The sequence below is a fragment of the Mustela nivalis genome (genome assembly GCF_964662115.1).
Source record: "Mustela nivalis genome assembly, chromosome: 5".
Classification (NCBI taxonomy): domain Eukaryota; kingdom Metazoa; phylum Chordata; class Mammalia; order Carnivora; family Mustelidae; genus Mustela; species Mustela nivalis.
In genome coordinates this window covers 100,280,509-100,295,600 of record NC_139024.1, presented here as the reverse complement: position 1 = coordinate 100,295,600, position 15,092 = coordinate 100,280,509, and the positions used below count along the sequence as shown (strand labels likewise).

At 35.3% G+C, this 15,092-nt stretch overlaps 1 protein-coding gene across 1 annotated transcript in view; it reads right to left on the bottom strand.

Moving 5' to 3' along the window:
* Window positions 1–441: 441 nt before the first annotated feature.
* Window positions 442–15,092, bottom strand: part of GFRAL (GDNF family receptor alpha like) — a gene marked incomplete at both ends in the record, with an annotated part of 50,529 nt that continues 35,878 nt past the window's right edge. The window contains 3 exons of the mRNA XM_082729455.1: window positions 442–511; window positions 3,412–3,484; window positions 3,571–3,666. Of these exons, the coding sequence (XP_082585581.1) occupies window positions 442–511; window positions 3,412–3,484; window positions 3,571–3,666 (239 nt within the window). The remainder of the gene's footprint in view (window positions 512–3,411; window positions 3,485–3,570; window positions 3,667–15,092) is intronic.

Here is a 15,092-nt window from a genome sequence, read left to right as displayed (position 1 = left end):
TTAATTTTCTACCAGTGTCATAAAAGTTACCACCATACGTTTTTACTTGAATACTTTCTTTTTTTTTTTTTTAATTATTTATTTATTTGCCAGAGAGAGAGCACAAACAGAGGAAATGACAGGCAGAGGGAGAGAAAGAAGCAGGCTCCCGTTGAGCAGAGCGCCCGATGTGGGACTCGATCCCAGGACCCTGAGACCATGACCTGAGCTGAAGGCAGAGGCTTAACCCTCTGAGCCACCCAGGTGCCCCTACTTGAATACTTTCTTAAAAAAAAAATCTAACATCATGCCATTATTACTATTTCTTACATTATTATCCTTAACGATCTAATATCAATGAATCCGTCTTCACATTTTCTTTATTGATGACAGCTGGGGTATTCTGTTGACTGACTACAAAGACTTCCTGTAAAGAAAGTGGTTGTTAATGATCCGTGACTCTTAAAGAATCAGTCCTCCAGGTATTTGGATTGGTGAATGATCTCTTGTTTGACTTGATATCCTGGAAGTTCTATATAAAAGTAAAAGTTAAAGTTAACAACATGCCATTTTAATGATTTTACAAATGAGCTTCTATGTGCTTATATTTCTGGATGGATTTTATCCCTGGAGAGAAAAATACAATCAAGCTCCTGAATGTAAAGTCTCAATAGTCAAATATTCTATAATCTTTCTAAGAAGTATACATTTAACTGTGATTTCCAAGGAATCATTATTTTAAGAGTCTTTTAAATTACATTTAAGTTTTAAGTTAAGACTTACTTCATATTTAAAATTTATTTATAAATAAATCAAGCTCCTGAATGTAAAGTCTCAATAGTCAAATATTCTATAATCTTTCTAAGAAGTATGCATTTAACTGTGATTTCCAAGGAATCATTATTTTAAGAGTCTTTTAAATTACATTTAAGTTTTAAGTTATTTAAGACTTACTTCATATTTAAAATTTATTTATATTAATTTAATTTATTTATTTTAGAAAGAGAAGGGGTGAGGGGCAAAAGGGGAGGGTGAAGGAGAGAAACAGACTCCTCACTAAGCAAAGAACCCAAGTGGGGCTTGATCTCAAGGACCTGAGATCATGACCTAAGCCGAAATCATGCACAGAAGCTTAACTGACTGAGCCACCCAGGTGTCCTGGTGCCTCAATATTTAAGTTTTAAATTATTGGCTTCTCTACAAATTCCTCCAAAGATTCAGGGTTGTTTTAATTCCACATAACACGAAACAAATGTAAAAATGTTAATTTGTGTTGCAGAAAGGTATTCCCAATGCCTGAAGTGGCAACCAGCCTTCTTTCATTAAAAGGTGCTGGTCATCCCTACTGTAACATGGGTTTTGTTGTAACTGATGATTTTGTTTATTTTGTCCTTTCCATGATGGCTTGTAATTTTGTCATTTACTTAACCCTAGATCATTTACTTTCTGGATCTTTCAGATTATGGGTAAAGATTATTTTAAATTGTATGGAAAATAATTTGTAACTACATGTGGTGTACTTAATAGTAGGAATGATTTGCCTTAAAATACACATTAGAGAAAATTCAAGATTTTTGTCGAAAACATCCACACTGAAATCCAGTAAAGGGATAGGCAGATGAGAAAGAAGGTGATCTTACACAGGGGATTTTGAAAGACAACACCTTACTTATCTGCGGTACAACAGTAATCTGTAAAAACGCAATGTGGTAGATATGAAGTTTATACATTATGTGTGTCTAAGAAATAAAGATTCAGAATCATTAAAATAAAATTTTGGCTAAACAAGAAAACCCTCTGTGTCTCTCTGAAATGATATGTCTATAATGGAATAGGTAGGCAGGTCCAGTAACTGATAGTGCTCTCAAGTATTTTAAACCAGACAAAGTCAAGTTTAATAAATTCCAATGCTATTAACCCCCTTAGAAACTAGAGCTATTTAGCCTTTAAACTGTATCTTGGGACCCAAGGAACATCTCATACACATACCATTTTAAGGCCTTGGAGAAAAGCAGTTTGGGTACTTGTGTTGGTGAGCACCAAATGAATGCTCCATGGGTTGGGATCCAACGAGTAGATAAGTAGATACTGCATTTAAAAACTTCACTGGAATATATTTAGGCAGGGTGTAAACTCATCAAGGGCCTGACCTGTTGGTATTGCCATATACCTCCCCACATAAGTATTTCATTTTATCTGCCTGCTTGTCAAGGTCTTAAAGTGAGAGATTTCTGGAGGGGCCATCAGTATACAAGAATTGAGTAGTGTACTGAGTTCTCTGTGATTGCCATAAGAGAAAGGTCTATTGCCATTGCTCTTCTCTAGACTTCATCTTACTGATAAATATATTCTGTGTGTGTGTGCCTATACATGATATAAATGTATATATGCAAACACATATATTTCTTCATTGCACGATACTCAAATGAGACACAAATACACACTCGTGTATAATGAACAAGAAAACAAACATCAGGGGCTTCTGGGTGGCTCAGTTGGTTAAGCGGCTGCCTTCAGCTCAGGTCATGATCTCAGTGTCCTGAGATCAAGTTCCACATCAGGCTCCCTGCTCAGTGGGGAGTCTGCTTCTCCCTCTGCCTCTGTTGCTCCCCGTGTTTGTACTCTCTCTTTTTGTCAAATAAATAAAAATCTTAAAAAAAAAAGAAAAAAGAAAATGAACATCACTGATTCATAAATATGAAGGTTTTTTTTTAAATGAAAGGTAAGCAAATATACACCGTTTTATGTCTATTGGTCAATATTAAATAAGTGGAAAAATTTTAGATCCTGGACATATAGAAATATAGACATTGATAAATCTCTAATGTAAGTCCCACATGTTTGCTGGAGCATTACCGCATTCCAGCAATGAGGACAGCCAAGGAAAAAGATTTGGAAAGAGTGAATTAATGTGAGGAAATAGTAATGAGTGTTTCTAAGGGTACCCTGTGAAGTCTCATTAAATGCTTCTTTTAATAACTGTATATTAATACATGAATACAGTTTATTAGCATATAAGAAACTGAAGAGGAAATCTTCAGATAAATATAAACCATACAAAGTCCACAACAGCTCGGTTAGGTAAGCTGATGATTGCAAATGATTTGAATGAGGAATGCAGCAAAGTTCAACTTGGAATTTGTAGGAAAACCAGGGGAAAGATTGATAACAGTTTAATTGGGGGGGAACGATGCACATGTGCTGCTAAAATGCAACATTAAAGAAAAAAAAATCTCCCTGATCACATTTCTCTTGCATCTGAAGACTTACAGTAATGTTTCCATGGACCTATCCCACATTAAAAAATGATTTAGTATGTCTTAACGGAGAAGCTTTCATTCTCAGGCCCTTTGTAGGGTCTGCCATTGTGAAATGTGCTGTAACCAGGCCGATTCTGTTCCAGCCCTTCCCTTCTAAGTTGTATCCAGTTACCTCAGCTTGAGCATAACCAAGAGAAGGATTCCACAGGTGACCGTCATGCACATGACAGCATAGATTACTTCTCCTAGAAATGAAAGATTAAAAAAAAACAACTACTGAATTTTTGAGAGAGAATAAATAGTAAAAATAGAGGATGGATTTTTAACTGACCATTGAAAGGGGAATGAAATCCACTCAGAGTTCTCTCCTTTGCAGGCTTTCTTTTATGCAATGCCATGCCTTTGGCATTAGACAGATTCAGATAATCTGAAAGAAAATAATGAAAATTAGATTAGAGTATTTAAAAGTCATACATAACTTTTTTCTAAGGGTTGTAATTTGTTTTATATTATATTACAAGGTAGCAGTTTATTTCTGATGCTCTCTTAATAAAATCTGATAGGTGAGGATGAAAGCAGGAGCACATTCCTTACATTTTAACAGGTTTTTTTTTTTCCACCTTTTAATAAGATAATTTCTTTACAGAGATTGCTGGTTTTTTTTTTCCCCCCCAAAACCATGATTAGGGAAGTACATTATACTTTACGACAGTTCACTGTACCTTATATACAGACCAGGGGTAAAAATCAGCAACTTGAAGCGACCCATTGTAATATTAAAAAGTTTCCTGTTTGTTTTACGGGCGTGATTATTCCAATGTGCTTTTAAGGATATTTCATTTCCCTAAAATACTTTGTATTTATGAATCTTAAAAAAAAAAGAACCTTATTTGTTTACTTATTTGAGAAAGATAAAGAGCACAGAGGGAGAATGAGAGGGAGAATCAGACTTCCCACTGAGCAGAGAGCCCAGGTGGGGCTCCATCCCAGGACCCTGAGGTCATGACCTGAGCTGAAGGCAGAAGCTTACTTAACTGACTGAGCCACCCAGGCACCCCTGTATTTAAAAATTCTTATCAAGTCCCTAAAACAGTCACTCTGTTCACCCTCAGACTTCAACATCCAACTTTCCTTATTTCCCTACTCTGTCTCTTGGAAATCCCTTCCCTGTCTATTGTTGTCAACTAGCTTTTGTCACACTTATGGGAAAGGGTCACAAAAAGGGTCACTTTTATGGAAAAGTCACTCTATGGCCCTAGTCTTTGTGGCAACATTTTGCTAAACACATTTCTATCTCACTTCACAACTCACAAGATAAAAAGATGGGATCCTTAAAACTAATTAATGGATTCATTTTTAGTGACATTCATTGATAACTTTGAAGTGAACTCACCCTTAGTTTTGATCCAGTTCAACACAGATTTGAATGTTAAATATACCAATAGCCCAATAACCAATTTCTTTGATGATGAAGATTCAGGTAGGATTTGAATCTTTAAAAAGGGGCGGGGGAGATAAGATAAAGTTTCCCCTTGAGAGACTGGCTGTCCTCTCTGTTTCGTGTCCTTAGAGACCTGAAAGTCCGAGTAGACTATTGTTTGTAGAAATGAGTGCATCAAATAGCGGAATCCACATCTGATGAGAATTAGTGACAAGAGGCTCTGAGTAGGAAGGGAGATGGAAAGACATATTACCAATAGTCCCATCTAGTCCTTTCCTTACCAAGAGTTGCGGCTGTACACAAGCCAGCTGCTTGGAAGCCAAGATTTGAGGTCTAAGTTAGGAATAATCAGCAGAAAGCAGAGGAGACAGACTTCAGATCATAACAAAGCTCTCAGTATGGGTCCAAGAGAAGGAGCCAACATAAGAGGTAGAAAAGGGAAGATTTTGTTATTAGAAAAGCCATTTTCAAGGAGTCTGAACTCTAATACAGTGAAGATGTTTTGGTTTAAGTTTTTTTTAATTTCTAGACTTACATATTGGGTTATCATATATTTATAGAAGTCTGACTTTCTTAGGAACTGAAAAATCAATCTCTTCTAAAAGAAAAAATAATAGAGGTAGAGTGTGTGAATTTTTTTTTTCAATTTTGTGGTCATAAAATACATTTTGTTATTCATTATAAAGTTGGAATGGCAAAACTAAGCTATTTTAAATAATATCATTTTTATACTAGTGGTTCCTTTTTTGGGGAAGCATTAATTTTAATCAAGTTGATCTTACAGATTTGGTGAAATTATATTAAAATTTTATATTCAAATCACTTCAGAATATGAAGGATAGTTTTGTTTTTAAAAAAATTCCATGGCATTTTGCAATGTTTTAATTCTTTTAAATTTAAAATTCTATGGCATTTTGAGGCAGATCCATGGCTTACATATAGATGTATAATGTACATTGGCTAATTATTTGAATGATGCTATAGTATTTCTTTATGAAATTCTATCCCTAAGTACATTTGGTCTAGTTAGGTACCATGATTCATCTTTACATAAGAAAAAGGTTACTATTCTGACAAATTAGGCTGCCTCTTAAATATATCTGCCTAAGGTAATTGTTAAACATTCACCTACCAAAGTTTAGAAAGAATCGTCTCATTCACTAAATTTCACTCACATGGAACTCATTAACAAAGTTATAATAGATCAATGACAGAAATGTTAGCTAATGATCCCAGTGAAAATTTTAATGTGTCTAGCAATCACTCCACAATCTTAAATATTGCACCCTAGGAGGATACCGAGTATCAGTTAGAGAGATTAATGTTACAGAGGGTTTCTTGGCTACTGAAGCCCATTGGAGATTCTTCCCTGCCTTTTATAAACAGTGAGGTTTACAGTGTTTTATAACCATGAAATTAAAGTCGGCAGAGTTAATAACCAACCTCAGTCCCACACCATCTGCTATATTTATAGATAAACACTGTCAGTGACTTGTTTATCTTAACTCATACCCTAGAGGAGTTAAACACTATTATGAACTATATTATAAAATCCCTGTACATTTGACAGGAAATCAAGATTAATTTCAGGCCTATGTTAAGAACAAATTTAAATAGTGTTCTCCTCAAATGACTACAGAGATGTGATCATTTCTTTTTTTTTCTTTTTCTTCCAAATTCTTGTGTAGCAGTGGTTGAGAGCTGATGGGATCTAAAATTTACATTTTATAATTCTTATGAAATGGTAAATGCATAAATAAAGATATGATAGATCAGATACAAAATAATGATTTAAAAAGAAATGTCAGAATAGTTGAAGTAGAAATTAAATATATCATATAGTGCACCTTTGTAAATCTTCGATTAAAATTCTGTTTACATATACAGGTCTGCATGGAAGAAAAATCTTGACAAAGTGAACATTTTCATAGAATAATTAAATATGTTTTATAGCTTTTTAAAAAATTGCTAACATGTCACATAGCATAGTTAAATGTTATTGGCTTCTTTCCATTTTTAAATAAAAGGCTGCCAAAACCACGACAAAATTTCATTGAGAATAAAAATGCAAGGATGACCTTCTTGCATATCCAAGGGTTGAGGCTATTTCTAATTTGATCAATATTTCAATATCATCATCTGAAGATACATCAATTCCCAAATTGGAAACAAGTTTTGATTTTTTTCACTTAATGATCAGTAGTGAGAGTCCATGTACCATGGGCCTTTCTATCATTAGTGTATAAAAATCACCTTCCAAAATGGATCTAAGAGGCATTGCAGCTGGGGAGAAAGGAAAACATATAAACATCTTTAAGTTTGGAAAAAATAACACATTAATAACATGATAAACCAAGGTATTAAACCCATATGATGACAGTATAACATCACTGCTAAAATGTATGTTGTAAAGAGTAAATTGACCAAATACATGCTTTCCCTAAATAATAACATGCAGCATCTTCGTTCATTTAGTTGACAAATTCAAAGAAGATGAGATGATGTCTTGGATTTATCTTCTTGCACTATGTATGGCTAACTACGTTTGTCAGGCGCCAGGGGGAAAGGGGAACTTAGCAGTATTAGCCTGTTGGTTTGCAAACCTCAGGAGTTCCCTGGATGAAATCTGTTAACTGATTCTCCATTCACAGAGGAAAAGGAAAGACTAAAGAAAGAGGCAGACCCCTCCAGATTGTTAGGTGGTTGTTTTAATAAGCAAGGGAACTTAATGCATGGGACTTGCCTTGGGCAGTCACGAGATAGTAGATCTTAGCACTCAACCACTAGAATTTTAAAAGTTTATACAGAGGTCTTAAATGGGGCTCAGTCACATCTATAGTCCATATGGTCGCAACAACAGCACATTGTTCAAGACTGCATCCTTGAAACAGCTCTGGCTATGGGAACAGTGAGTAGAATGTTACTCCAAGAACAGGGGAGGGGGCAAGGAGCCTCCCGTCTCCCTGGTACAGCTCACAAATTAACCAGCAGTAATATCCTTTGGATAGCCTCTTCCAACATAGTCAAAGGATATGAAGTTTCAGTTATGCAAAATGAGTAAGTCCTAGAGACCTACTATACACCATGGAGCATATTGTTAATAATGCTATTTTTTACACTTAAACATTTTCTAAGAGGGCAGCTATTAAGCTGAATGTTCCTACCACACACGCAGAATAGTAATAAAAAGGGGATAGGAAGAAACTCGTAGAGGTAATAGATATACTTATGGTACCGACTGTGGTGATGTGACTTTCATCATGTATATTTCTCTTCAAACTCATCTAGTTCTATCCATTACATATATACAGCTTTCTGTATGTCAACAAAAACAAAAGCAAAAAAACACATATTTGGATAAGCATGCACTGGAGAAGATTTGCCTTGATCTTTTGTCATGAACCAAAAGCTCTGTGTTAGTAACTGACTGTATTGAAAAATCTGGCACGTCAAGTTCTTTGGCCCTTGGTTGAGTAACAGTGTTACCCACACATCTAGTAGACTGCTTAGAGATTATAATGAGTCTCAGCTGTTCACATTTTCCTCAATAGTTTCTGCAAATAATGAAATAGCAACTGAGGAAGCAATTAGAATGCAAATTATGCATTGCTACATAATAGCCAACACTAGATTAGATAAACACACTATGATTTATATATGATAAATATGCATAAATATACTATGATTGTTTTAGAAGGCAGCAATTTTAAATCTTGGAATTAAAAATATCTGTCACCTGTGGGCTCATGCAAAACAGATCTAAAGATATAGATTGGAGATAAGAATTAAATATTCATGTTTAGAATATATATCAATAAATATATAAGTATGCATGTATAGTAGAATCACAAAATTGGATAGGATGTCTTAGATTATCTAATTCAAACTTTAAAGGCAATGATCCATTCTGCTTCATTATTGACAGCAGTAAACACTATTCCAGGAATAAGCCACTTAATATCTTTTATCTTTCCACTATTATTGATGGTCAGTTCTAGTTAAAATATAAAGTACTCTCCTAGACTTCTCTTTTAGCAACTTATGATGATAAATCTACCTTCTTAGCCTAGCCCTCTGGCTGCTACATATATATGTGTGTGTTGGTGGAAAGAGAGAAAGATCAGACTGTAAGTAGACTACATGGAACAATGCTTTCCAAACTTTAACATTGTTCTTGTTTTACCTTAAAATGCCAATTCTGACTTAGTAAGTCTGGGATGAGACAGAAATTCTGAATTTCTTATAACTTCCCAGATGATGTTGATGCTGCTAGCAGAACATATATTTTCTCTGTGTGCCTGTGTGTGTATAGAGTATATACAGTGTATAAACACAGACCTACACAAGGAGAAATACATGTACATACTCATAGAATAAACAAAATGCTTTACTTCTATAAATATGGTGCTTAATACTTTAAAAGGCATTTTGACAAACACTGCTAAACTTCACAGTATCTACCAAATAGGAATTACTAGCTCAACTTGATTAAGAAACTCAGGATAGTTGTCTTATCCAAGGTCAGAATTGGTAAATAGTGAAGATACAATCCATAACAAAATCTTCTACAATATATATGTAAAATTTACCCCGTGGAGGTCACAAAAATTATGCAAAAACATTTTCAGTGTTTTCTAATATGGCAGCCATCTGTATTAAGTGATAAATTTTGAAAAGTAATAGAGACAAGTTGTATTTGATAGTGTTGCACGATGAGAAATATTTCATAGTAGTACTTGCTTGCAAATGTTCATGATCACATATTTCTGTTGCTGAAATCTACAATAGAAGAGATGACACACATCTAAATAAAGCTTCTGAAATGACTCACATACATCTGTATGATGTTTCAACTTGCAAACCCTATTGAAATATGTTCATCATTTTCAGTGTAATGAAATAAATCAACCACTTTAACTTTGACATTTAACAGAAATATTAAAGAAATGCTGCAATCTTTAGAGCAATTATCTTAGACTATGTTATCAGTGTGAGCATTTTGTTTTTACAGATGTAAAGACTGTACATAAAGCTTTCCAGCATATTCAGCAGGCAAAGGGCACACAAAGAATAATGCACAAAAGATCGGTTGTAACTGTTTAAAATCAGATTTGGCTATTTCTTTGGTTGCTAAAATCTATGTCTACATTGATACAACCTGAGTCAGATAAAAATATAAAATAACCACACTCTCTACAAAGTACCTCTATCTGGAATGAATTTATTGGAAAAAAAAATGTGTTCCCAAAATTGAACAGTAATTTTTACCTTGAATTATATTTTACAAGCACTAGGAGAGCTTGTAATGAGACAAATGTAAGATAAGAATGGGAATAGTTTACACCATATTTTATCAACTTCATAAGTTTTTGTTTTCCTATATGGAGATTTCTTATAGAATTTTTTTTTTATGAAAAAGTATATGTGGCAAAACATTGTCTACTTGATATCTACGCATACCTCTACTTGGAACTGAATGATTCCCTAATGTCTACTGTTTTGAAAATGTGTAAGACTTTACCTGGCAGCTTCCACAATTTTTCATAGGCTGATTGAAAACACCAGGGACAAGAGAGCTAGGGGAAAAAATGAAGAAAAGGGATACATTTTGGAAAGTCTTCATAGACATTTAGGATGACGAGATAATTCGAAAGTTTTATAAATTACTGGGTTTTTAAAAGGAAATAAAAAGGTATATAATTGCAGTATCTCTTCCCTAAACATAAATTTACAAATTTGGGGGAGAAAGCCGAATATAAAAGTATGATATATGTAGTTAGCTTTTCTTAGATAGCAAGCTTCTTAAAAATAGACACCAGATTTATCTAATTTACAGTGTAATATGGCTATCATAATGCCATGCCTATGCAATTATCTAATGGTCAAAAGTATATATTAGCAATTTTACCTTTGATATAGCATATCTGTCAATGTGTAGTATCATCATGTATAGTGTATGATTATATAATGTTTAGTTTTTTATATTTGACATTGACAAAGGGTCATTAGATAAATCACATATTTTTCACATATCATTATCATTTTTAATGAAAATTCAAGGACACCTAGTTGGTTTAGTCAGTTGAGTGTCTGACTCTTGATTTCGACTCAGGTCATGATCTTAGAATCCCAGGACAGAGCTCTGTGCTCAAGGGAGTCTGCTTGAGGAATCTCTCTCTCCCTCTTTCCCCCTGTCCCTCCCCTCACTTGTGTTCTCTCTCTCTCTCTCTCAAGTAATAAACTAATCTTTAAAAATAAATAAATAAATAAATAAAAATGAAAAATCATTGTCCCATCTGTAATGAATGCATATCATTATTGATCAATAGTAATGTGTTAAGAAACTATTTGCCTAGTAATTAGTTCTAAAAATCAGGTCTGTTTACTGATAGACAAAGAGTAAGTATCTTGATCATTGGATTAGGAGATATCTGAGAACAAAGAATTTTTTTTTTTAAGATTTTTATTTATTTATTTATTTCATAGATAGAGATCACAAGTAGGCAGAGAGGAAGGCAGAGAGAGGAGGAAGCAGGCTCCCCACGGAGCAGAGAGCCTGACGCGGGGCTCGATCCCAGGATCCTGAGATCATGACCTGAGCTGAAGGCAGAGGCTTTAACCCACTGAGCCACCCAGGCACCCCGAGAACAAAGAATTTTGAGAATTTTTCTAAGCTTCAGTTCTCTCATTTGTAAAAATGAGACCAGAATACCTAGGTTCACAGAATTTTTTTGAGAATGAAAATATTAAAACTAATATTAGTATCAATAGGGTTTTTGGAGACGTCTGTGAGAAAGAACGTACAACCATAGGGAGGAATGGAAGGGAAAGCAAGGATAAGAGAAGCGATTCCTTTGATGGTTCTTTCTCTTTTCCTCTTTCCCTTTGTGTCCTCCTTCTCTTCTTTCCTTTCCTTGGAAAGATCTTCTTGAGTCAATTCACTGAAGTAGAATCTTTTGGCATTTCTTATTTCAGAAATAGGACTTGAAGTCAACACAGTAAATTCAAAGTTTGTCAGAAGAGGCAGAATTGTCTAAATATTTCTTATGAAATGCTAATTCTATAGAACCCGTTTATGTGTTAGGCAAATTAAAGATCGTATAAACAAATTACTTTGGAAAATTTTAGATTAGACAAAATAAATTATGTCCTGGCTGCAAGTGTTTTACAGTGTTTTGTTTTGTTTGCTATAGTAGAAGGGAAACTTTACCTAAGTTTATTTTCTCCATGGAATACATCTAGGAATCCATTAAAAAAGGAAAACAAAACAAAACAAAACCCTTGGAAAACATGGCCATATCTGATTGATAGACAAATATTTATATATTTAGGGTAGGCACAAACTGTTTATTGCAGCTTCTTCTTTTTGTATAGTTAGTGGAAAGTCAGAAAAGTCAGACTAATGGTATTTTGTGTTCCTGAATACAGGCATTATTTATAATCCTTTCCTCTACTAGACATACATATATACAAGCAAGTGATACCACAATTTCTCTTGTTCTCTATTCTTTAGAGTTAAACAAATTTTTTAGCCTGTAGCTTGGGAGATGCCTGACCCCCAAATGCTACTCCTATTACCCCTTAGAGAGGTTGGTGTGATGCAACATTAATTCCACATTTGCTGCCAGTTAATCTGCCATAAGTCAATTTCTCATTTGTCCTCACGAGATATGGAGAATTTAGAATCTGCCCTCTACTTAGGAGACCCATTCCAGCAGAATGAGGAGTTCACGGATCATTTACATCTAGTCACCTATGAATGTCCACAGGACCATGTGGCAGAAACCACCAGACCTGGACCCAAGTAAAGGTTTTCCAGATAAGTAATTACTTCCTACTTCAGAGCTAGCACAATGGCAGTCAACATGGGAATATATTGGTAGGATGATACATGACTTTGCTCTTATGAAGTCCTCAATCTGCTTTCAGGTAAGGGCAATAATTTAAATAAAGTGAGGTGGGAATCAACAAGGGACAGCTAAGGGAAAGGCATGCTTTGAGGAATGGTGAGAAGTAGGACCTGATTTGCATTCTGGGTGTTCTTGGGAATCAGATGAAGCTTACATGTGGGAAGGATGAAAGCAGGAGCAATGGAGAGCAACAGGTGTCTTTTGCAGACAGAAATAATGCAATTAAGACACAGTTGGGCAATTAGTCTAGTCATAGTGAATCAGCTGGTTTGGTGAGGAAACTATGAAAAAATCAGATGTGAGAAGATGAAAACTAAAAATAGGTGGTGGAATCTATTGTAGAGAAAAGAGACAATGGATGGGTATATTTAAAGCAAAGAGATTTTTGTTGGAAAACAGAATGGTGCAGAACATAGTAGCATTATAATTAGGCATGGATCAAAACTGCCTCTGCCTCACCTCAGCTCTGTCATTTTAGGCAAAGTTACTGAGACTCTGTTCCTTAATCTTTAAAATGGAATGATGCCTACCACAACGCTTATTGTTAAAAGTCAAACCAGATGATATGTGAGAAGAGCATGAAGTACTCATTCAATAAATTACATCCTTATGAAATACAATATAGCTTAGAGTTTTATTTGATATTGAAAATGCAGAGGACTAAATGAAAAGTGACTTTTAGGGGCGCCTGGGTGGCTCAGTGGGTTAAAGCCTCTGCCTTCAGCTCGGATCATGATCGCAGGATCCTGGGATGGAGCCCCGCATTGGGCTCTCTGCCCAGCGGGGAGCCTGCTTCCTCCTCTCTCCCTGCCTGACTCTCTGCCTACTAGTGATCTCTGTCTGTCAAATAAATAAATAAAATCTTAAAAAAAAAAAAAAAGAAAGAAAAGTGACTTCTCGGTTCTTCAGATGACATGATGTTTTAAAATACTTTAGTGAATTGGCCCAAGAAGATCTTTCCAAGGAAAGAAAGGAAGAGGAACAGGAAGGGGTAGAGAAAAAGAACCACCATCGGTTCTTCTCTTACCATTGCTTTCCCTTCTATTCCTCCCTACAACTGCACTTTCTCATGGAAATCTCCAAAAACGCCATTGATACTGAAATTAGTTTTAATGTTTTCATTCTGAAAAAAAATCTTGTGAACTGGGGTATTCTAGTTTCATTTCACAAATGTGAGATGGAAGCTTAGGGAAATTCTCAAAATTCTTTGCTCTTAGATATCTTCTAATCCAATGATAAAGATAAAATGAATGGTCAGGGTGGAGAATCATTGATAGTGAATTGAAAACATGATTTTGGAAGTGGACAGGAAGGAAATCAAATTCTAAATCACATTATAATAGGCTAGTGGAAAGTTCTTAATGAGAAAGAGAGAAGAAGTCAGGGATTTTTTTAAGATTTTATTTATTTATTTAACGAGAAAAGACTGCACAAGTAAGCAGAGTGGCAGGCAGAGGGAGAGAGAGAGAGAGAGAGAGAGAGAGAGAAGCAAGCTCCCTGCTGAGCAGAGAGCTGATGTGGGGCTTGATCCCAGGACCCGGGGCTCATGACCTGAGCTGAAGGCGGAGGCTTAACATACTGAGCCACCCAGGAACCCCCAGGGACTTATGTTTAATAAGGTAAAGGCCTTTGAAAAACCCAGCAGTTGGTAGAGATTAACAAGATATAGGGATAGTAACTGCTAAGCCAGTTTTACTAACAAAAAAAGTACCTATTTGGATCAATAAGAGATGTTATACCTCAGAAGTTTTCTTTCAGCTACCCATCTGTATTAAAAGAACAAAGCAATCAATGTTGGATCACTATATTGTACACCTGAAACCAATATAACACTGTATGTTAACTAACTGGAATTAAAATTAAAACTTTAAAGAAAGAACAAAACAATTCAAAGCAACAATATTTCCATTGTAGAGGAGGAGGGGTGCTGGAATGGAAGTTTGGGCCAAAGAACAGTGAGAGAAATTGACTGGGTGGAAGCAGCCGCATAGACGTGTTGGAAGGAGCTATTAGGGTTGTAGACATATGCTTAGTGTACATTTTCCATGTAATAACTACCATATGTACTTTAAACAATATACCATTGTAAGTTCCAGGCTGTTATACTAAGAAGAGTGAGTGAAGAGAGATGCAGGTATTGAATCATGGTTTTTCTAGAAACTTAAGACATCAACAGGGGCATCTTCCTACACAGACCCCAATGACACATAGCAGTCTATCACTAAGATAAGCTGCCTTTTGAAGAAAACCCCACAATCTGATTTATATGGCTTCCCTCCTTGCAGATTACCTTGACTCCCAACTAAAGTAGACATATAATCTGGAACAAGTGAGCTCTAGCCTTTTTCTTTGGTTGAGTTATTCTGAAAGTCCCTACCATAGACCTACAGTGAGATTCTGGCCACCTGATTCAGGTGCTAATGTAATAGTTAAGAACCGGTCCCAGAGTTCTGACACACTCAAAGCTTATCAGAACTAGGAAAGCCACTCTCCATCCTCAGT